We start from the raw sequence: 26,109 nt of genomic DNA on the forward strand, positions 1-26,109 counted from the left end.
CTGTATACTGTAATTTGAATGTAGCAAATCTCTTAAAAACTAATTACTGCATCAACTCTATGATGTGAGGATTAAATACCTCACACAGGATCCAGTATTGTTGTTTACAACCATGTGACTTTGACAGTGCAGTACATGTACTGTAAGTGGAGCTGCAGCATTTATCCAATCAGGAACACTGAAATGTTTCTGCAGAGAGATAATCAGCCATGCTTGTTTAGTGTCAGTCTTTTTTAATGTATCCAGCTATGTGGATGCTTCATTTATTTTCTCTGTCCTTGTTAGTGAGTTCTGTATTTCATTTCCCAGTTTAATCCAATCGCTATAATAAATGCGACATACTTTCAAGAAAGAAAGAGAACAAAAGCTGATTGACGGACAAATTCTTGGCAGAATTAACTAATTTATAAACATTGATGCAATATCAGAGGCTGTGAACCCCTTATGTGATTATAGACCTTTTTGGCATTAACCATGAAAGTTTGAATCAGAACCAGTCTTTTTGATCTGATGTAACAGGTTCATAGTTACCAAATCCATATGTTGATTTAGAGGAATCAAAAACTAAATGAAAAAGGAATTAGTGCAGGTGGAGAAATTGGACAACCCCAAGTGGCAATGGGTCGACTGGTCTCCTCTGGACCTGGAAGAAAACACATCAGAGGAGCATGAGGTAGACTAGGAGACTTCTCATCAATGAAGGAGCTTAAACTGGGACGGAAATGGGTCTTCAAACAAGACAACGACCCAAATCATTCAAACATATCCACCCAATAATGACTCAGACAAAAGAAGATCCCAATACCACTGAAACCCAACTCATTAGGCTGAGTTCTGTAAGGAAGAGAGAGCAACAATCCCTCAAAAATGTTGGTTGGTTAGAGGTTATAGGAGATATTTACTCCAAGTTATTGCTTCTCAGGTGATTACATATGTGTGCACACATGAAAGCAGAATGAAATAAACCACAAAACTATTTAAAAAAAGGTAACCCTTTGTATATAAACACTTAACTTGAAATAATGAATAGCAACGGTGGTGGCAGACTTTCAGAATGTTTTTATAGACCATTTAACGAATAAACAATATAAATGTGCAACAAATTTTATAACTAATCCATATCTTCTGTACACAGATTAACTTCATTATTACACAAAACTCTCATCCACTACAAATGATGAGCAGGTGTCTCCTCCTCTTAAAGGAGGTGATAGTTTCATAAACAAAACATGTCCCACATTGTACATACACAGCCTGAATATCACATATCAAAACCCACTGTATAACAGACCAATAAAACCTCTGTCCAGGCTGTATCCTGTCAGATAGACCATGATATTGATCACTTCACTCATACAGTTTTCAGTACTACTTGGTAAGTAAGTCTTATATCTTGTATATGAATGTATTCTGAACATTTTCAAATGTTTAAAACAGCATGTAGGTCAAAAGGTTTGTTATTTTTGGTGTTGTTTCTCTACAGGACTGATTGATGGGGATAGTATTACACCTGGAAATAATGAAGTGATCAGTTCAGAAGGAGAATCTGTGAATCTGAACTGTACATATGAAACAACATACACACCTTACCTTTACTGGTTCCGTCATTATCCCAACCAGGCACCTCAGTTTATACTGTGGAAAGGAGCCAGATCATCTTCGGCTGAACACATCCCTGATAAGAGATATAAATCCACGACAACTGCTACATTAACTGAACTGGTCATCCAACAACTAACCCTGTCAGACACAGCTCTCTACTACTGTGCTCTCAGGGATCACAGTGATACAAAGTCTATAAGAGGCAGAACAAAAACCTACAGACCAAAATACTTTGTTGTGGTGGGGATAAAAATGTAACACTAAACCACAATTTGATATCTTATGTCAGAGGTTTGGATCAGAGAATTGTGGTCACACCTGTATTGTGTGCACATCACATACCAGGAACTTTTCCATCTTTAAATACTGTACAGTGAGAACAAATCTCCAGTTCATGGACAAGGTCTCACAATGTACTAGAGTCCTAGACGGGCATTACAATATTGGGCTGCCTCTCAGGAAAGGGGTTATTAACATGGTTATTAACATAAACAACCACAACGATGTGGAACAGCATGCTCTTATCCTGAGAAGGAAGTTCAACATGATCCCGTTGTGTCATACAGAGGTTTCTCGATTTTTGAGTGACATCACTGAAATGTTTGGTACATACCACATTTTTGGTGAATCATTCAGCAAAGAAGATCCTGTTGGTATTTGATTGTGGGGCATTATTCTAAGGTACCACATTGTCAGATCCCACAATTATAGATGACAGTTGAGCCAATTCACCAATTGGTACAGGGACAAGATCTAACCAATACCCTGATAAATATGATCACTAGATTCAGACAAGATCTAGTTGCTTCTGATGTGGAAGCCATTTTGCACCAAGTCAAGGTGCCTGTCAAAGATTCTGACCTTCTCAGTTTTCTCTGGTTTCCAAATGATGACATCAGTTACACCAACAAGTAATAGTTAGTGGAACACTTATAAGGGTCATTGATGAAGACACAATCCCTAGAGAAAATGCATTGAGAGAACATTGGGGGGTCCTATCAGACACTTTCATGTTCAGAAGAGCAGACTATTCTAAAATGTACATTAGTTCATGAAATTTCCATAACACTCCTTTAACTCATTCATTACAGTATCAAGGCAGATTGAATTCAAAAGGCTAAACATACATTGAAAACGGACCTATGGCCTAATGACAAAAGTTTTCTGTGTGTTGTGTCACTTTATAGCAGGTGTTTGCTCCTAGTATGTGTGCCTATAGTCTTTTTCAGTACTGGATTAAATGCCAGTATATTTCTGAAAAGCAAATTATTTTATTATGGAACTGGCAGAATTGGCAAAATTAACCAGTAGATGGAAGTCATGAGATGAAATGACCCACTTTCAGAACTAGTGCAAAATGTACAGTAGGTGTGGAAAGATCATGATGATGACAAGAAGCATCAAACCAACAGAAAATATACAGCTGTATTCCTCCATATATACCTCCATATTACTCATATATGGTTGGGCAGTCAAATACCCAGCCATATTTAATGAAGAGAGGTGGCGCTACAATGAGTGATCTGACATTACAGTATAGAAGATGCCTGAGGAAATGTCAGTGATATAATCTTACTTAACACCAGACTAATCCAAGTCAGTCAGGCCCCTTAAACATGTTTTATACAATTTTATTTATTTCAATGTTCATTGGTAAGTAAAAGGGTTTGGCTTTGCATAACAGAAATATACAGTATGTCCGTAAAGAATTACAGTATATCAATTACAATATGATTAATTTATAGCATGTTTACCATTACTCCAGGTATCAGTTATGAGGAGGACATTAATCCAGTCAGGACTGAAGAACATGTTTTTGAGGGGGATGTTGATACTCTGTCCTGCAACTACACTGGATCTTATGGTAATGATACTTTAATGTGGTACCAACAACACCCTGGATCAAAACCAGAATTCTTGCTCCTTGCCACCGAAGGAATGAAAGAACTAGATAGACTTTCTGTTAGAGTAAATGAAGAGAAGACCCATGTGGATCTGAAGATCTCCCCTGTTGAAGTGACAGACTCTGCTCTGTACTACTGTGCTCTTCAGCCCACAGTAACAGGAAACCCAGAAACACTGTACAACAACCAGACAACATAAGTTTCAAATCGGTGTCAAGAGGAGGGACTATGTAATATAAGACGCACATGAAGCCTTGGAGAGGTGATTGTACAGGAAGATTCTAGTCTGTCAGGTTTTTAAGATGTTTGTTGTATCTTTTATTCTCTTATCAGTTTTAAGTGAGTTATCACATGGTTTTAAATTGCTGCTCTCATTTTTAAAATGTATTTTATATTTAAAAAGTGAAATTTCAATCATTCATATAGCTGTGTATTCTGGTAAAATATTTTTGTAGAGTATCAATTATATTGACATGAGTATGCATTTTATAACTACCATAACTATTTACATTTTGATTGTCTCAACTTTGTTACAGAATACAGTTTGGGGGATTCAATAAATCCTTTGACAACTGATAAGCTGGTTCAAGAGGGAAGGAATGTAAATCTCTCCTGTAAATATTATGGCATTTGTACAGTGGTACTGCCAATATCCCAGATCCAGAACCTATTTTTTACTGTTCATCACAACAGATGGGCCTGTAGTTCCTGCTATTTCTCCATACCCACGTCTGAAAGTTACTATTAACAAAGATGAAAAACGTGTGGATCTGGAGATCTCCTCTGTTGATGTGACAGACTCTGCTCTGTACTACTGAGCTCTGAGGCCCACAGTGACAGAAAACACAGACACACTGTAGTCAGGAGGAGCCTAGTGTAACATAAGAGTCAATATGTGGAACTGACATGGTGACAGAGGAGGTGGTACTGTTATTAATGTATGTCTTAAGAAAACAACAAAAAAAGAGTGGCAGTGATGTCAACAAAGATGGTGCATTTGACCATTAAACATTTTCATTGTAAGATACGTTGTTATTTCAACTAACTGATATCCTACGTTAACTGAAGGTTTAGGGTTTAGCCTACTATGATGGCAATTCCATTGATCAGAACTCTTTAGGACTCTGTAGGTACAGAGACAAAATTCTGGGGCCAGTTGGAAATACATTCAATACTTACACAATAATTAGTGGGGGTAAGAATCTGCATGGTCATACTACAAAAACAACATATCCCCCATTGTGTCTTCCTCTATCCTGTCCTAAAACTCATTGATCTGCCTCTACCCCCATTCTAACAAAAAGTTTACAATTCATGAATTCAATAATTAAACCAGTAATTCCTTTATACATTTGTAAAACACAAAAACACAACAGCTCAGGAACTGCCGTAACACTACTCATCCAATATTATCTACACAGACACTCAACATTAGGGTGGAAACTCATGAGAATGGAGATGTAGTAAGAAAAAAGAGATGTAACTTCGCTTTGGCAGTTTACCTTCTTTTGTAGGCTATGACTATATTACATTGATATTCAGTCCTTATGGGACACAGCGTGTTTTCTTAACTTTAGAGACCATTCCCATGTGGCGTCTTCATTCCACCACTTATCATTTCCAGATGAGAGAGAAAACACAATAAGTCAACCTTTTGAAAGCAAACCATGAGACTACATTTAACCAGATTAGAAAATTAACATTGTACAAAATCCTATTTCATCAGTTGATTATTTTCACGTGTACCAGCTAACAGCACAACACGGGATTGCAAATTTCAGTTTTGTGGAGTCGGATCGTTGGCAAAGATAGAGTGGGCCATGGCAGAGAAACACATTAACGACGCAGTGAATGCGAACAGCTCAAGTGTACACCAAACAAAGCAAAACAAAAGTTGGCATTAAAAGAATTGCCATACAACAACCTCTGTAAACACGACCAAACATACATTTAACTGGGGAATACAAATGCTCCCAATGGGAAACCCAAGTACACAGGGAAAACCAAAAGGAAAAAAAATGCATTTAACTAAGTCTATCACTAACAAATATTAACCATTACCCTGGACTGGGGTCATGATACCTCCTATGTCCTTCGGGGACTAGGGAAAATAGCGTGACAGGGGCTATGTGGACAAGGAATAGCAATGCCTCTTGCTAAACATGGGAGTGAACCTCTGGGTTCATGGGAGTGAAACATCCACCAGACAAACAGCTAGACCGCATACCTGAACAACCCCACCACAACATCTGCCCATGAATCGTAATAATTGACAGACTGCACACTATACACTCACCTAAAGGATTATTAGGAACACCATACTAATACTGTGTTTGACCCCCTTTCGCCTTCAGAACTGCCTTAATTCTACGTGGCATTGATTCAACAAGCAGCTGAAAGCATTCTTTAGAAATGTTGGCCCATTAGATAGGATAGCATCTTGCAGTTGATGGAGATTTGTGGGATGCACATCCAGGGAACAAAGCTCCCGTTCCACCACATCCCAAAGATGCTCTATTGGGTTGAGATCTGGTGACTGTGGGGGCCATTTCAGTACAGTGAACTCATTGTCATGTTCAAGAAACCAATTTGAAATGATTCAAGTTTTGTGACATGGTGCATTATCCTGCTGGAAGTAGCCATCAGAGGATGGGTACATGGTGGTCATAAAGGGATGGACATGGTCAGAAACAATGCTCAGGTAGGCCGTGGCATTTAAACAATGCCCAATTGGCACTAAGGGGCCAAAAGTGTGCCAAGAAAACATCCCCCACACCATTACATCACCACCACCAGCCTGCACAGTGGTAACAAGGCATGATGGATCCATGTTCTCATTCTGTTTACGCCAAATTCTGACTCTATCATCTGAACGTCTCAACAGAAATCGAGACTCATCAGACAAGGCAACATTCTTCCAGTCTTCAACTGTCCAATTTTGGTGAGCTCGTGCAAATTGTAGCCTCTTTTCCCATTTGTAGTCGAGATGAGTGGTACCCGGTGGGGTCTTCTGCTGTTGTAGCCCATCCGCCTCAAGGTTGTGTGTGTTGTGGCTTCACAAATGCATTGCTGCATACGGCGGTTGTAACGAGTGGTAATATCAGTCAAAGTTGCTCTTCTATCAGCTTGAATCAGCCGGCCCATTCTCCTCTGACTTCTAGGATCAACAAGGCATTTTCGGCCACAGGACTGCCGCATACTGGATGTTTTTCCCTTTTCACACCATTCTTTGTAAACCCTAGAAATGGTTGTGCGTGAAAATCCAAGTAACTGAGCAGATTGTGAAATACTCAGACCGGCCCGTCTGGCACCAACCACAATGCCACGCCCAAAATTGCTTAAATCACCTTTCTTTCACATTATGACATTCAGTTTGGAGTTCAGGAGAATTTCTTGACCAGGACCACACCCCTAAATGCATTGAAGCAAGTGCCATGTGAATGGTTGATTAGATAATTGCATTAATGAGAAATTGGCCAACAACAGGCATGGACTTTGCAGGACAAGCATCGTCAGAATAACCGTAGCTGCACTTCCAATTAAGAACATTGAAAGAAATATAGGACAATACATAAACATGTCAAAGTCAAAGTCATCAAAAACTTGCATATATGGGAATACATGTTGACACGGTCAGATCATGTTAACTTGAAGACTACTACTGTACAATGACAACTGGCTAAATATTGTAAACACATATAATATATTACTCATCTTGTTGCATTTGGAAACCAGCTGGCATGGGGCTCACAGGTAAAGAAACATCAGTAAAAGCGTGGCTGCACTCCCAATGTAGCACCGCCAAAGAAATTTAAAGCAAAACATAGACAAGTCAACCTCAAAGTCGTCAAACACATACACTTGAAAGAATGCAAGTTGACGCAGTCAGATAAAATTAACTTGAAGACTATTACAGTATATTGACTACTTGCTCAAGTTTGTAAACACATGAATTTTTAGTACTTAACTTGTTGCAATTGGCCAACAACAGGCATGGACTTTGCAGGACAAGCATCGTCAGAATAACCGTAGCTGCACTTCCAATTAAGAACATTGAAAGAAATATAGGACAATACATAGACATGTCAAGGTCAAAGTCATCAAAAACATTGCATATGAGGGAATACATGTCGACACGGTCAGATCATGTTAACTTGAAGACTACTACTGTACAATGACAACTGGCTAAATATTGTAAAACAGATAATATATTACTTATCTTGTTGCATTTGGAAACCAGCTGGCATGGGGCTCACAGGTAAAGAAACATCAGTAAAAGCGTGGCTGCACTCCCAATGTAGCACCGCCAAAGAAATTTAAGGCAAAACATAGACAAGTCAAGCTCAAAGTCGTCAAACACATACATATGAGGGAATGCAAGTTGACGCAGTCAGATAAAATTAACTTGAAGACTATTACAGTATATTGACTACTTGCTCAAGTTTGTAAACACATGAATTTTTAGTACTTAACTTGTTGCAATTGGCCAACAACAGGCATGGACTTTGCAGGACAAGCATCGTCAGAATAACCGTAGCTGCACTTCCAATTAAGAACATTGAAAGAAATATAGGACAATACATAAACATGTCAAGGTCAAAGTCATCAAAAACTTGCATATATGGGAATACATGTTGACACGGTCAGATCATGTTAACTTGAAGACTACTACTGTACAATGACAACTGGCTAAATATTGTAAACACATATAATATATTACTCATCTTGTTGCATTTGGAAACCAGCTGGCATGGGGCTCGCAGGTAAAGAAACCTCAGTAAAAGCGTGGCTGCACTCCCAATGTAGCACCGCCAAAGAAATTTAAGGCAAAACATAGACAAGTCAAGCCTCAAAGTCGTCAAACACATACACTATGAAGGGAATGCACGTTGACGCCGTCAGATAAAATTAACTTGAAGACTATTACAGTATATTGACTACTGGCTCAAGTTTGTAAACACATGAATTTTTTGTACTTCACTTGTTGCAATTGGCCAACAACAGGCATGGACTTTGCAGGACAAGAATCGTCAGAATAACCGTAGCTGCACTTCCAATTAAGAACATTGAAAGAAATATAGGACATATACATAGACATGTCAAGGTCAAAGTCATCAAAAACATTGCATATGAGGGAATACAATGTTGACACGGTCAGATCATGTTAACTTGAAGACTACTACTGTACAATGACAACTGGCTAAATATTGTAAACACATATAATATATTACTCATCTTGTTGCATTTGGAAACCAGCTGGCATGGGGCTCACAGGTAAAGAAACATCAGTAAAAGCGTGGCTGCACTCCCAATGTAGCACCGCCAAAGAAATGTAAGGCAAAACATAGACAAGTCAAGCTCAAAGTCGTCAAACACATACATATGAGGGAATGCACGTTGACGCCGTCAGAGAATATTAACTTGAAGACTATTACAGTATATTGACTACTGGCTCAAGTTTGTAAACACAGGTAATTTTTTGTACTTCACTTGTTGCAATTGGCCAACAACAGGCATGGACTTTGCAGGACAAGAATCGTCAGAATAACCGTAGCTGCACTTCCAATTAAGAACATTGAAAGAAATATAGGACAATACATAGACAAGTCAAGGTCAAAGTCATCAAAAACATGCATATGATGGGAATACAATGTCGACACGGTCAGATCATGTTAACTTGAAGACTACTACTGTACAATGACAACTGGCTAAATATTGTAAAAACAGATAATATATTACTTATCTTGTTGCATTTGGAAACCAGCTGGCATGGGGCTCACAGGTAAAGAAACATCAGTAAAAGCGTGGCTGCACTCCCAATGTAGCACCGCCAAAGAAATGTAAGGCAAAACATAGACAAGTCAAGCTCAAAGTCGTCAAACACATACATATGAGGGAATGCACGTTGACGCCGTCAGAGAATATTAACTTGAAGACTATTACAGTAAATTGACTACTGGCTCAAGTTTGTAAACACATGTATTTTTAGTACTTAACTTGTTGCAATTGGCCAACAACAGGCATGGACTTTGCAGGACAAGCATCGTCAGAATAACCGTAGCTGCACTTCCAATTAAGAACATTGAAAGAAATATAGGACAATACATAAACATGTCAAGGTCAAAGTCATCAAAAACTTGCATATATGGGAATACATGTTGACACGGTCAGATCATGTTAACTTGAAGACTACTACTGTACAATGACAACTGGCTAAATATTGTAAACACAGATAATATATTACTTATCTTGTTGCATTTGGAAACCAGCTGGCATGGGGCTCACAGGTAAAGAAACATCAGTAAAAGCGTGGCTGCACTCCCAATGTAGCACCGCCAAAGAAATGTAAGGCAAAACATAGACAAGTCAAGCTCAAAGTCGTCAAACACATACATATGAGGGAATGCACGTTGACGCCGTCAGAGAATATTAACTTGAAGACTATTACAGTAAATTGACTACTGGCTCAAGTTTGTAAACACATGTATTTTTAGTACTTAACTTGTTGCAATTGGCCAACAACAGGCATGGACTTTGCAGGACAAGCATCGTCAGAATAACCGTAGCTGCACTTCCAATTAAGAACATTGAAAGAAATATAGGACAATACATAGACAAGTCAAGGTCAAAGTCATCAAAAACATGCATATGAGGGAATACAAGTCGACACGGTCAGATCATGTTAACTTGAAGACTACTACTGTACAATGACAACTGGCTAAATATTGTAAACACAGATAATATATTACTCATCTTGTTGCATTTGGAAACCAGCTGGCATGGGGCTCACAGGTAAAGAAACATCAGTAAAAGCGTGGCTGCACTTCCAATGTAGCACCGCCAAAGAAATTTAAGGCAAAACATAGACAAGTCAAGCTCAAAGTCGTCAAACACATACATATGAGGGAATGCACGTTGACGCCGTCAGAGAATATTAACTTGAAGACTATTACAGTAAATTGACTACTGGCTCAAGTTTGTAAACACATGAATTTTTAGTACTTAACTTGTTGCAATTGGCCAACAGCAGGCATGGACTTTGCAGGACAAGAATCGTCAGAATAACCGTAGCTGCACTTCTAATGAAGAACATTGAAAGAAATAAAGGAATATACATAGACAAGTCAAGGTCAAAGTCATCAAAAACATGCATATGAGGGAATACAAGTCGACACGGTCAGATCATGTTAACTTGAAGACTACTACTGTACAATGACAACTGGCTAAATATTGTAAACACATATAATATATTACTCATCTTGTTGCATTTGGAAACCAGCTGGCATGGGGCTCACAGGTAAAGAAACATCAGTAAAAGCGTGGCTGCACTCCAAATGTAGCACCGCCAAAGAAATGTAAGGCAAAACATAGACAAGTCAAGCTCAAAGTCGTCAAACACATACATATGAGGGAATGCACGTTGACGCCGTCAGAGAATATTAACTTGAAGACTATTACAGTAAATTGACTACTGGCTCAAGTTTGTAAACACATGAATTTTTAGTACGTAACTTGTTGCAATTGGACAACAGCAGGCATGGACTTTGCAGGACAAGAATCGTCAGAATAACCGTAGCTGCACTTCTAATGAAGAACATTGAAAGAAATAAAGAAATATACATAGACAAGTCAAGGTCAAAGTCATCAAAAACATGCATATGAGGGAATACAAGTCGACACGGTCAGATCATGTTAACTTGAAGACTACTACTGTACAATGACAACTGGCTAAATATTGTAAACACATATAATATATTACTCATCTTGTTGCATTTGGAAACCAGCTGGCATGGGGCTCACAGGTAAAGAAACATCAGTAAAAGCGTGGCTGCACTCCCAATGTAGCACCGCCAAAGAAATTTAAGGCAAAACATAGACAAGTCAAGCTCAAAGTCGTCAAACACATACATATGAGGGAATGCACGTTGACGCCGTCAGATAAAATTAACTTGAAGACTATTACAGTATATTGACTACTGGCTCAAGTTTGTAAACACATGAATTTTTAGTACTTCACTTGTTGCAATTGGCCAACAACAGGCATGGACTTTGCAGGACAAGCATCGTCAGAATAACCGTAGCTGCACTTCCAATTAAGAACATTGAAAGAAATATAGGACAATACATAAACATGTCAAGGTCAAAGTCATCAAAAACTTGCATATATGGGAATACATGTTGACACGGTCAGATCATGTTAACTTGAAGACTACTACTGTACAATGACAACTGGCTAAATATTGTAAAAACAGATAATATATTACTTATCTTGTTGCATTTGGAAACCAGCTGGCATGGGGCTCACAGGTAAAGAAACATCAGTAAAAGCGTGGCTGCACTCCCAATGTAGCACCGCCAAAGAAATGTAAGGCAAAACATAGACAAGTCAAGCTCAAAGTCGTCAACCAGATACATATGAGGGAATGCACGTTGACGCCGTCAGAGAATATTAACTTGAAGACTATTACAGTAAATTGACTACTGGCTCAAGTTTGTAAACACATGAATTTTTAGTACTTAACTTGTTGCAATTGGCCAACAACAGGCATGGACTTTGCAGGACAAGCATCGTCAGAATAACCGTAGCTGCACTTCCAATTAAGAACATTGAAAGAAATATAGGACAATACATAAACATGTCAAGGTCAAAGTCATCAAAAACTTGCATATATGGGAATACATGTTGACACGGTCAGATCATGTTAACTTGAAGACTACTACTGTACAATGACAAGAGGCTCAATATTGTCAACACAGATAATATATTACTTATCTTGTTGCATTTGGAAACCAGCTGGCATGGGGCTCACAGGTAAAGAAACATCAGTAAAAGCGTGGCTGCACTCCCAATGTAGCACCGCCAAAGAAATGTAAGGCAAAACATAGACAAGTCAAGCTCAAAGTCGTCAACCAGATACATATGAGGGAATGCAAGTTGAAGCCTTAAGAGAATATTAACTTGAAGACTATTACAGTAAATTGACTACTGGCTCAAGTTTGTAAATACATGTATTTTTAGTACTTAACTTGTTGCAATTGGCCAACAACAGGCATGGACTTTGCAGGACAAGCATCGTCAGAATAACCGTAGCTGCACTTCCAATTAAGAACATTGAAAGAAATATAGGACAATACATAGACATGTCAAGGTCAAAGTCATCAAAGACTTGCATATATGGGAATACATGTTGACACGGTCAGATCATGTTAACTTGAAGACTACTACTGTACAATGACAAGAGGCTCAATATTGTCAACACAGATAATATATTACTTATCTTGTTGCATTTGGAAACCAGCTGGCATGGGGCTCACAGGTAAAGAAACATCAGTAAAAGCGTGGCTGCACTCCCAATGTAGCACCGCCAAAGAAATGTAAGGCAAAACATAGACAAGTCAAGCTCAAAGTCGTCAAACACATACATATGAGGGAATGCACGTTGACGCCGTCAGAGAATATTAACTTGAAGACTATTACAGTAAATTGACTACTGGCTCAAGTTTGTAAACACATGTAATTTTTAGTACTTAACTTGTTGCAATTGGCCAACAACAGGCATGGACTTTGCAGGACAAGCATCGTCAGAATAACCGTAGCTGCACTTCCAATTAAGAACATTGAAAGAAATAAAGGAATAAACATAGACAAGTCAAGGTCAAAGTCATCAAAAACATGCATATGAGGGAATACAAGTCGACACGGTCAGATCATGTTAACTTGAAGACTACTACTGTACAATGACAACTGGCTAAATATTGTAAACACATATAATATATTACTCATCTTGTTGCATTTGGAAACCAGCTGGCATGGGGCTCACAGGTAAAGAAACATCAGTAAAAGCGTGGCTGCACTCCAAATGTAGCACCGCCAAAGAAATGTAAGGCAAAACATAGACAAGTCAAGCTCAAAGTCGTCAAACAGATACATATGAGGGAATGCACGTTGACGCCGTCAGATAAAATTAACTTGAAGACTATTACAGTATATTGACTACTGGCTCAAGTTTGTAAACACATGAATTTTTAGTACTTAACTTGTTGCAATTGGACAACAGCAGGCATGGACTTTGCAGGACAAGAATCGTCAGAATAACCGTAGCTGCACTTCTAATGAAGAACATTGAAAGAAATAAAGAAATATACATAGACAAGTCAAGGTCAAAGTCATCAAAAACATGCATATGAGGGAATACAAGTCGACACGGTCAGATCATGTTAACTTGAAGACTACTACTGTACAATGACAACTGGCTAAATATTGTAAACACATATAATATATTACTCATCTTGTTGCATTTGGAAACCAGCTGGCATGGGGCTCACAGGTAAAGAAACATCAGTAAAAGCGTGGCTGCACTCCAAATGTAGCACCGCCAAAGAAATGTAAGGCAAAACATAGACAAGTCAAGCTCAAAGTCGTCAAACACATACATATGAGGGAATGCACGTTGACGCCGTCAGAGAATATTAACTTGAAGACTATTACAGTAAATTGACTACTGGCTCAAGTTTGTAAACACATGAATTTTTAGTACGTAACTTGTTGCAATTGGCCAACAGCAGGCATGGACTTTGCAGGACAAGAATAGTCAGAATAACCGTAGCTGCACTTCTAATGAAGAACATTGAAAGAAATAAAGGAATATACATAGACAAGTCAAGGTCAAAGTCATCAAAAACATGCATATGAGGGAATACAAGTCGACACGGTCAGATCATGTTAACTTGAAGACTACTACTGTACAATGACAACTGGCTAAATATTGTAAACACATATAATATATTACTCATCTTGTTGCATTTGGAAACCAGCTGGCATGGGGCTCACAGGTAAAGAAACATCAGTAAAAGCGTGGCTGCACTCCCAATGTAGCACCGCCAAAGAAATTTAAAGCAAAACATAGACAAGTCAACCTCAAAGTCGTCAAACACATACACTTGAAAGAATGCAAGTTGACGCAGTCAGATAAAATTAACTTGAAGACTATTACAGTATATTGACTACTTGCTCAAGTTTGTAAACACATGAATTTTTAGTACTTAACTTGTTGCAATTGGCCAACAACAGGCATGGACTTTGCAGGACAAGCATCGTCAGAATAACCGTAGCTGCACTTCCAATTAAGAACATTGAAAGAAATATAGGACAATACATAAACATGTCAAAGTCAAAGTCATCAAAAACTTGCATATATGGGAATACATGTTGACACGGTCAGATCATGTTAACTTGAAGACTACTACTGTACAATGACAACTGGCTAAATATTGTAAAAACAGATAATATATTACTTATCTTGTTGCATTTGGAAACCAGCTGGCATGGGGCTCACAGGTAAAGAAACATCAGTAAAAGCGTGGCTGCACTCCCAATGTAGCACCGCCAAAGAAATGTAAGGCAAAACATAGACAAGTCAAGCTCAAAGTCGTCAACCAGATACATATGAGGGAATGCAAGTTGAAGCCTTAAGAGAATATTAACTTGAAGACTATTACAGTAAATTGACTACTGGCTCAAGTTTGTAAATACATGTATTTTTAGTACTTAACTTGTTGCAATTGGCCAACAACAGGCATGGACTTTGCAGGACAAGCATCGTCAGAATAACCGTAGCTGCACTTCCAATTAAGAACATTGAAAGAAATATAGGACAATACATAGACATGTCAAGGTCAAAGTCATCAAAGACTTGCATATATGGGAATACATGTTGACACGGTCAGATCATGTTAATTTGAAGACTACTACTGTACAATGACAAGAGGCTCAATATTGTCAACACAGATAATATATTACTTATCTTGTTGCATTTGGAAACCAGCTGGCATGGGGCTCACAGGTAAAGAAACATCAGTAAAAGCGTGGCTGCACTCCCAATGTAGCACCGCCAAAGAAATGTAAGGCAAAACATAGACAAGTCAAGCTCAAAGTCGTCAACCAGATACATATGAGGGAATGCAAGTTGAAGCCTTAAGAGAATATTAACTTGAAGACTATTACAGTAAATTGACTACTGGCTCAAGTTTGTAAATACATGTATTTTTAGTACTTAACTTGTTGCAATTGGCCAACAACAGGCATGGACTTTGCAGGACAAGCATCGTCAGAATAACCGTAGCTGCACTTCCAATTAAGAACATTGAAAGAAATATAGGACAATACATAGACATGTCAAGGTCAAAGTCATCAAAGACTTGCATATATGGGAATACATGTTGACACGGTCAGATCATGTTAATTTGAAGACTACTACTGTACAATGACAAGAGGCTCAATATTGTCAACACAGATAATATATTACTTATCTTGTTGCATTTGGAAACCAGCTGGCATGGGGCTCACAGGTAAAGAAACATCAGTAAAAGCGTGGCTGCACTCCCAATGTAGCACCGCCAAAGAAATGTAAGGCAAAACATAGACAAGTCAAGCTCAAAGTCGTCAAACACATACATATGAGGGAATGCACGTTGACGCCGTCAGAGAATATTAACTTGAAGACTATTACAGTAAATTGACTACTGGCTCAAGTTTGTAAACACATGTATTTTTAGTACTTAACTTGTTGCAATTGGCCAACAACAGGCATGGACTTTGCAGGACAAGCATCGTCAGAATAACCGTAGCTGCACTTCCAATTAAGAACATTGAAAGAAATAAAGGAATAATACATAGACAAGTCAAGGTCAAAGTCATCAAAAACATGCATATGAGGGAATACAAGTCGACACGGTCAGATCATGTTAACTTGAAGACTACTACTGTACAATGACAACTGGCTAAATATTGTAAACACATATAATATATTACTCATCTTGTTGCATTTGGAAACCAGCTGGCATGGGGCTCACAGGTAAAGAAACATCAGTAAAAGCGTGGCTGCACTCCAAATGTAGCACCGCCAAAGAAATTTAAGGCAAAACATAGACAAGTCAAGCTCAAAGTCGTCAAACACATACATATGAGGGAATGCACGTTGACGCCGTCAGAGAATATTAACTTGAAGACTATTACAGTATATTGACTACTGGCTCAAGTTTGTAAACACATGAATTTTTAGTACTTAACTTGTTGCAATTGGCCAACAGCAGGCATGGACTTTGCAGGACAAGAATCGTCAGAATAACCGTAGCTGCACTTCTAATGAAGAACATTGAAAGAAATAAAGAAATATACATAGACAAGTCAAGGTCAAAGTCATCAAAAACATGCATATGAGGGAATACAAGTCGACACGGTCAGATCATGTTAACTTGAAGACTACTACTGTACAATGACAACTGGCTAAATATTGTAAACACATATAATATATTACTCATCTTGTTGCATTTGGAAACCAGCTGGCATGGGGCTCACAGGTAAAGAAACATCAGTAAAAGCGTGGCTGCACTCCAATGTAGCACCGCCAAAGAAATGTAAGGCAAAACATAGACAAGTCAAGCTCAAAGTCGTCAAACACATACATATGAGGGAATGCACGTTGACGCCGTCAGAGAATATTAACTTGAAGACTATTACAGTAAATTGACTACTGGCTCAAGTTTGTAAACACATGAATTTTTAGTACGTAACTTGTTGCAATTGGCCAACAGCAGGCATGGACTTTGCAGGACAAGAATAGTCAGAATAACCGTAGCTGCACTTCTAATTAAGAACATTGAAAGAAATAAAGGAATATACATAGACAAGTCAAGGTCAAAGTCATCAAAAACATGCATAAATGGGAATACATGTTGACATGGTCAGATCATGTTAACTTGAAGACTACTACTGTACAATGACAACTGGCTAAATATTGTAAACACATATAATATATTACTCATCTTGTTGCATTTGGAAACCAGCTGGCATGGGGCTCACAGGTAAAGAAACATCAGTAAAAGCGTGGCTGCACTCCAAATGTAGCACCGCCAAAGAAATGTAAGGCAAAACATAGACAAGTCAAGCTCAAAGTCGTCAAACACATACATATGAGGGAATGCACGTTGACGCCGTCAGAGAATATTAACTTGAAGACTATTACAGTAAATTGACTACTGGCTCAAGTCTGTAAACACATGTATTTTTAGTACTTAACTTGTTGCAATTGGCCAACAACAGGCATGGACTTTGCAGGACAAGAATCGTCAGAATAACCGTAGCTGCACTTCCAATTAAGAACATTGAAAGAAATATAGGACAATACATAAACATGTCAAGGTCAAAGTCATCAAAAACTTGCATATATGGGAATACATGTTGACACGGTCAGATCATGTTAACTTGAAGACTACTACTGTACAATGACAACTGGCTAAATATTGTAAAAACAGATAATATATTACTTATCTTGTTGCATTTGGAAACCAGCTGGCATGGGGCTCACAGGTAAAGAAACATCAGTAAAAGCGTGGCTGCACTCCCAATGTAGCACCGCCAAAGAAATGTAAGGCAAAACATAGACAAGTCAAGCTCAAAGTCGTCAACCAGATACATATGAGGGAATGCAAGTTGAAGCCTTAAGAGAATATTAACTTGAAGACTATTACAGTAAATTGACTACTGGCTCAAGTTTGTAAATACATGTATTTTTAGTACTTAACTTGTTGCAATTGGCCAACAACAGGCATGGACTTTGCAGGACAAGCATCGTCAGAATAACCGTAGCTGCACTTCCAATTAAGAACATTGAAAGAAATATAGGACAATACATAGACATGTCAAGGTCAAAGTCATCAAAGACTTGCATATATGGGAATACATGTTGACACGGTCAGATCATGTTAATTTGAAGACTACTACTGTACAATGACAAGAGGCTCAATATTGTCAACACAGATAATATATTACTTATCTTGTTGCATTTGGAAACCAGCTGGCATGGGGCTCACAGGTAAAGAAACATCAGTAAAAGCGTGGCTGCACTCCCAATGTAGCACCGCCAAAGAAATTTAAGGCAAAACATAGACAAGTCAAGCTCAAAGTCGTCAAACACATACATATGAGGGAATGCACGTTGACGCCGTCAGAGAATATTAACTTGAAGACTATTACAGTAAATTGACTACTGGCTCAAGTTTGTAAACACATGTATTTTTAGTACTTAACTTGTTGCAATTGGCCAACAACAGGCATGGACTTTGCAGGACAAGCATCGTCAGAATAACCGTAGCTGCACTTCCAATTAAGAACATTGAAAGAAATAAAGGAATAAACATAGACAAGTCAAGGTCAAAGTCATCAAAAACATGCATATGAGGGAATACAAGTCGACACGGTCAGATCATGTTAACTTGAAGACTACTACTGTACAATGACAACTGGCTAAATATTGTAAACACATATAATATATTACTCATCTTGTTGCATTTGGAAACCAGCTGGCATGGGGCTCACAGGTAAAGAAACATCATGTAAAAGCGTGGCTGCACTCCAAATGTAGCACCGCCAAAGAAATGTAAGGCAAAACATAGACAAGTCAAGCTCAAAGTCGTCAAACACATACATATGAGGGAATGCACGTTGACGCCGTCAGAGAATATTAACTTGAAGACTATTACAGTAAATTGACTACTGGCTCAAGTTTGTAAACACATGAATTTTTAGTACGTAACTTGTTGCAATTGGCCAACAGCAGGCATGGACTTTGCAGGACAAGAATAGTCAGAATAACCGTAGCTGCACTTCTAATGAAGAACATTGAAAGAAATAAAGGAATATACATAGACAAGTCAAGGTCAAAGTCATCAAAAACATGCATATGAGGGAATACAAGTCGACACGGTCAGATCATGTTAACTTGAAGACTACTACTGTACAATGACAACTGGCTAAATATTGTAAACACATATAATATATTACTCATCTTGTTGCATTTGGAAACCAGCTGGCATGGGGCTCACAGGTAAAGAAACATCAGTAAAAGCGTGGCTGCACTCCAAATGTAGCACCGCCAAAGAAATGTAAGGCAAAACATAGACAAGTCAAGCTCAAAGTCGTCAAACACATACATATGAGGGAATGCACGTTGACGCCGTCAGAGAATATTAACTTGAAGACTATTACAGTAAATTGACTACTGGCTCAAGTTTGTAAACACATGAATTTTTAGTACGTAACTTGTTGCAATTGGCCAACAGCAGGCATGGACTTTGCAGGACAAGAATAGTCAGAATAACCGTAGCTGCACTTCTAATGAAGAACATTGAAAGAAATAAAGGAATATACATAGACAAGTCAAGGTCAAAGTCATCAAAAACATGCATATGAGGGAATACAAGTCGACACGGTCAGATCATGTTAACTTGAAGACTACTACTGTACAATGACAACTGGCTAAATATTGTAAACACATATAATATATTACTCATCTTGTTGCATTTGGAAACCAGCTGGCATGGGGCTCACAGGTAAAGAAACATCAGTAAAAGCGTGGCTGCACTCCCAATGTAGCACCGCCAAAGAAATTTAAGGCAAAACATAGACAAGTCAAGCTCAAAGTCGTCAAACACATACATATGAGGGAATGAACGTTGACGCCGTCAGAGAATATTAACTTGAAGACTATTACAGTAAATTGACTACTGGCTCAAGTTTGTAAACACATGTATTTTTAGTACTTAACTTGTTGCAATTGGCCAACAGCAGGCATGGACTTTGCAGGACAAGAATTGTCAGAATAACCGTAGATGCACTTCTAATTAAGAACATTGAAAGAAATAAAGGAATATACATAGACAAGTCAAGGTCAAAGTCATCAAAAACATGCATAAATGGGAATACATGTTGACATGGTCAGATCATGTTAACTTGAAAACTACTACTGTACAATGACAACTGGCTAAATATTGTAAACAAATATAATATATTACTCATCTTGTTGCATTTGGAAACCAGCTGGCATGGGGCTCACAGGTAAAGAAACATCAGTAAAAGCGTGGCTGCACTCCCAATGTAGCACCGCCAAAGAAATGTAAGGCAAAACAGACAAGTCAAGCTCAAAGTCGTCAAACACATACATATGAGGGAATACAAGTTGACGCAGTCAGAGAATATTAACTTGAAGACTATTACAGTAAATTGACTACTTGCTCAAGTTTGTAAACACATGAATTTTTAGTACTTAACTTGTTGCATTTGGCCAACAGCAGGCATGGACATTGCAGGACAAGCATCGTCAGTTTCTGCGCAGCTGCAATTCCAATGTAGAACCTTAATGAAATGTAAGGCAAATAGACAAGTCAAACTCAAAAAGGCAATGAACAGAACACGTTACCGCGTAGACTAGTGCTGTATAATGACAACTGGCTGTACAATGACAACTGTGTTTGTACACACAGGTAGATTTTCTACCTATCTTGTTGCAAAAGCATGGCTGCACTTTCAATTTAGAACCTAGAAAGAAATCTAAGACAATACATAGACAAGTCAATTTCAAAGTCGTCAAACATACATATGAGGGAATGCACGTCGACACCGCCAGATAATGTAACTTGCTGTCAGACAATGTTAATGTGTAGAACAGTGCTGTTCTATGACAACATGCTCACGATTGCTAACAGAAGGAATTGCACTTGTTTAACGGCTGGCTTGGTGTTTACAGGACATGCATCGTCAATAAGCGTAGCAGCCCTCCCAATGTAGAACTGCCAAAGATAAGTCAAGCTGCAAGTATTCAAAAACATACCTATGAGGGAATGCACATTGAGGGCGTCAGATATTGTTAATGTTTAGACAAGTGCTATACAAAACTTCTGCCTCAAGACTGTTAACAGAGGTCATTTTAGTACTTGTTGCACATGGTCAACAGCTGGCATGGTGTTTACAGGACAAGCACTGTAAGTATTAACCTAGCTGCACTCCCAATGTAGAACCACAAAATACATTTAAGAAAAACATAAACAAGTCAAGCTCAATGTCTTTAAACACATCCATATGAGGGAATGCACATTGAGCCCGATAATGTTAATGTCTACACAAGTGCTGTATAATGATTACTGGGTCAAGACTGTTAACAGAGGTCATTTCAGTACTTTTAACTTGTCAACAGCTGGCATGTTGTTTACAGGATAGGCATGTATGTCTCAGTCATTCTCAGCATAGCTGCACTTCCAGTGTAGATAACGATTATCCTGGGGAAGCTTGTCAGAATCTTCTATGGCATGCTACATACTGCAAGTACTTACTTCGCAGATGATGGTGAAGTAGTATTGTTTAGTATATAGTAAGCTGGTATGCCAGTATTGGGACAGATTGGGACTACTAACTCATAATCAAATTGCATCTAAACATTAGATGACTTTTTCCCGCCTTAACTTCACGTCTGAGTATTTAGCCAAACATCACTTAAGCTATGTGTTGACTATGTTTCTTATTAAGTTTACATTCACCACAAATAGCATCTATGAACTGTATGGCTTTTGCCACTGGCCGTTTTCATAGCTTATTAGCCTGTAATAGGCCAACTAAATCTTACTACTTGGAATGGTCATAAGAATTGAGCGATTGCTAGCGCAACTGAAGAACTTTACACTGTCAAAGCTATTTAATTGAGTACAACAACTTTCGTTTTCATTCATTCATTGAAAACGATTTAATAACGATCAATTCAGGTGACGATAACAGACTTCGTGGTCAAGTGAAAAGACGAGATAATATAATGTCTAATATGCGATTTCTCAGTTCCTGCACTTACTTTATCCCAAGTCAAGCGCTGGTTACTACTAACCTTATTCGATCTTGGTGGGCCAATATCTTTGTGCTGATTTGTTTTCATTTCACTTTGGCTAGGTAGTCCCATACTTACATGTATTTAATCTACGGTACACTATATTAGACTAGTCGTAAAACGTTCCTCTGCGGAAAATGTTTCTTCGGTCTTTCGCTGTGCTGTTATTTGTTTTTAAAAAGCAGCACAGAATGAATTTTTCAATTCCCTGGGATAACGTCACAATGACGGCAAGTGCGTCATAATTATGTGGCAGATGCGCGTTGAGTGTATCCTACAACAAACAGCTGTATGTTACAGTTTATTCACCCTGAATGAGACTAGGATATAGACTTAAGTTGTAAATGTTGCACAAAGCCTAATTTAATTGTATCTGTACCTGGCTATATGCTTATATGTGTCAGTGTTTCACCTGATTTTGCTTAGCCTTGAAAAGCGATGAACTTTTAGTAAGCTTACACTTTAGTTATTCACATTAATTCGAGGCGTGGCGTCATGTAAGTCTTTTAAGACTGATTTAGTGTTATGAGCTGTCCATCAGCACCACAAAGTCCTTCTCAGACCCCTTGTGGGAGTGTCCAAATGTGTTCCTTTGTCTTCAGAAAATGGCAATATCTCATTGTCACAAAAATAATGTGTTCTCTAATATTATGAAAAATATGAAAAAATTTAAAACTGCTCTGTACTGTTATCCTTGCAAAGGGAGGTTGCACAACATACTGAAGAAAAATGGGGCCAATAATTTTACCACTATATTTTGGATAAAACACATTATTATGATTATTGAAATGTGTAATTTTGTTTATTCACTGAATGGTTTTAATGAAGTGCAATATTTGTATCTTGCCCTGGAAGGGACTACGTTGGAGTATTTCAACACCTACAAAAATCTTGCTTAACTGCTCACTCTCATTTAACACCATATCACAGACCTGCAGTCTGAAGTTGAATCCCAAATCAGCCCTTGCCCTAAAAGGCAGCCAGTGTAAAGAGGCTAGTACTGGAGTAATGTGTCTACATTTTTAGTTCTAGTTAGGATTAGCCATGTTCAGCACTAGTTGAAGTTTATTTATTAATTTATGAGGGTAACCGGAGGGAAGAGCATTACAGTAGTCTCATCTAGAAGTAACACCAGCCTGGATACGTTTTTTGATAAAAACGTTCTGATTTTTGCAATGTTCCCGAAGATGGAAACAAGCCTCTTGAGATATATTTTATATGTTCTTCAAAAGACAGATCATGGTTGAGGGTAACGCCGAGGTATCTCACAGTTTTTTGGGATTTGACTATACAGCCATCAGGTTTCACTGTGAGAATTGCCAACAAAACTCTTTGTTTCTTAGATCCTACAACAAGCATTTCTGTTTTTCCTGAGTTTAAAAGCTAAAAGTTCTCTGTCATCCAATTCCTACTGTAATGTGCGTAGAAAGAGGAGGAAAAGCACCAGGTGCCGAAATAGCTACCAAACCGTTTATAGTACCATTAAGCAAACAGCACACTACATGGCAAAAACACACAACACAACGCACAATAACCCTCGAGGGGAAAATAGAAATCAATGCAACCTTAAGCAATGGTAAACAACAAAACGAGACACAGGTGTAGGGAAGGGGAGTTGCTGCCATCGTTCCCGTGCCGGTGCTTCTCCATGTTTCATTGAAATATACAACTGTGTGTCATCAGCATAACAGTGAAAATTCACAATGTGATTCCAGATGACATCAACCAGAGGCAGCATAAATATTGAAAATAATATTGGGCCCAAAATCGAGACTTCAGGTACACCCAAACATCTTTGATTTGTCAGAGGACATGCCATCCACACATACAAACCTATATCTTTCAGACGAATAAGATTTAAACCAGGCTAGAATGCGTCCGAATAGCCCAATATGGGTTTTTAATCTCTCTAAGAGAAGGGAGTGATTAATAGTGTCACTAAGATCACAAAGCAACAGGACAGATGTGGACCCTTTGTCTGAGGCCATTAGAAGGTCATTTGTTACCTTCACAAGTGCAGTCTCAGTGCCATGATGGGGTCTGGAACCAGACTGGAGCATTTCATAAATGCTTTTCATTAAAGTGGACAGAAAGCTAACATCCTCTTTGTGGTACTGTCATTTTATATATTACTTGTTGGCTTACAAAATACTTACACAGAACTGTAATAATGTTTAATTTATATTAAGCCATTGCAGTTTTGATGTGGTAGCTCTAAGCCTAGAGTTCTGAGCATGCTCTGCCCAGCATTTTTCCTTTCCTTCTCAACACTCTTCTTTAGATTTATGCATATGCTATGCTGTTTTAATATTCAATGTCTTACAAATATAGTTCAGAATGAATCTTATGTGATGAGTTGAATCCCACCTGTTTTAGATTTTCAGGTGTTAACTAGATATTTTCAGTACCAGTAAAAAGTATGGACACAACCACTCATTCAAGGGTTTTTCTTTATTTCTACTATTTTCCACATTGTAGAATTATAATAAAGACATCAAAGCTATGAACACATGTAATCATGTAGTAACAAAAAGTGTGAAACACATTTGCCTTGATGACAGTTCTGCACACTTTTTGCATTCTCTCAACCATGCTTTCTCTCAAAATGCTTTTTCAACAGTCTTAAAATGAGTTTCTTCACATGATGAGCACTTGCTGGATGCTCTTCCTTCACTCTATGGTCCAAATCATCTGAATAATTTATTTAGGCTGCAATCTGATGCAGTTAATTGCCCCTTTATGAGGCTTGTAACTAATGAACTTATCCTCTTCAGCAGAGATAACTCTGGATAATAGACAGGTCTTTCCTGAGGCAGTCCACATGAAACCCAGTTTCCTCATAGTGCTTAAAGAAACTTTCAAATTCTTTATGTTTTACGGGTTGACTGATTTTCATGCCTTACTTTAATGATGGACTGTTGTTTCTCCTCGCTTATTTGAGCTGTTCTTGCCATAACATGGATTACTACAATAAATACATAATGATGGTCTGTATATAAATTCAGCAAATGAACTTGGCACACCTGTTAATTAAAATGCATTCCAGTTTACTATACCATGAAGCTCGTTGAGAGATTGCAAAGAGTGTGCAAAGCTGTCAAATGGTGGCTACTTTGAATAATCTACAATAGCTATTGTGTTCTGTATCTGTTTAACAGTTTTGGTTGCAAAATTATTCCATATGTATTTCATAGTTTTGATGTCTTCACTATTATTTTAGGACACTTTGTAAAATGTAAAAAAACTGAATGCAATGATATGCAAATAATTTAAACCCTAAATTCAACACAAAATAGTACAAAGACAACATTTCAAATACTGAAACTTAGACAATGTTTCTTGAAAAATGTAAGCGCACTTTGAATTTGATGCTAGAAACACATTTCAAAAAGGTTTCAACAGAGGCAACAGAAGACAGGAGAAGTTGAGTAATGCTAAAAAACTAAACCTGGTGGAATATCACAGCTAGTTAGGTCAATTAGCAACAGGTCAGTAACATGGTTGGGTAGTAAAAGATCATTCCAGAGAAGATGGGTCCATCAGAAGTGAGGATGGGGAGGGGTTCACCACTCTGTAAAAGACTGTGGACAAATAGTGCAACAATTTTAGAATAACATTTCTGATGAGGGACCTTCTGGCTTGTTATCAGAGGACAGTTCAAAAGCGTGCATCTGTAGCTGGTATGGGGACGTTAGTGCACATAGCATGGGTGACTTACACATCTATGAATGCAACATTAATTCTGAACAGTATTTACAGGTTTGGGAGCAACATATGCTCACCCAGACAATGTCTTTTTAAAGGAAAGCCCTTAATATTTCAGCAAGACAATTCCAAACCACATTCTCCAAATATTACAACAGCATGGCTCCGTAGTAAAAGAGCCCACAGTGCAG

General features: G+C 38.2%; 1 protein-coding gene across 1 annotated transcript in view; it reads left to right on the top strand.

The window, feature by feature from the left end:
• Positions 1-568: 568 nt before the first annotated feature.
• Positions 569-26,109, top strand: part of LOC117594152 — a 48,185-nt gene continuing 22,644 nt past the window's right edge. Inside the window, exon 1 of the mRNA XM_034291269.1 lies at positions 569-673. Within this exon, the coding sequence (XP_034147160.1) occupies positions 569-673 (105 nt within the window). The remainder of the gene's footprint in view (positions 674-26,109) is intronic.

This window comes from Esox lucius, chromosome 3, assembly GCF_011004845.1.
Source record: "Esox lucius isolate fEsoLuc1 chromosome 3, fEsoLuc1.pri, whole genome shotgun sequence".
Lineage (NCBI taxonomy): Eukaryota > Metazoa > Chordata > Actinopteri > Esociformes > Esocidae > Esox > Esox lucius.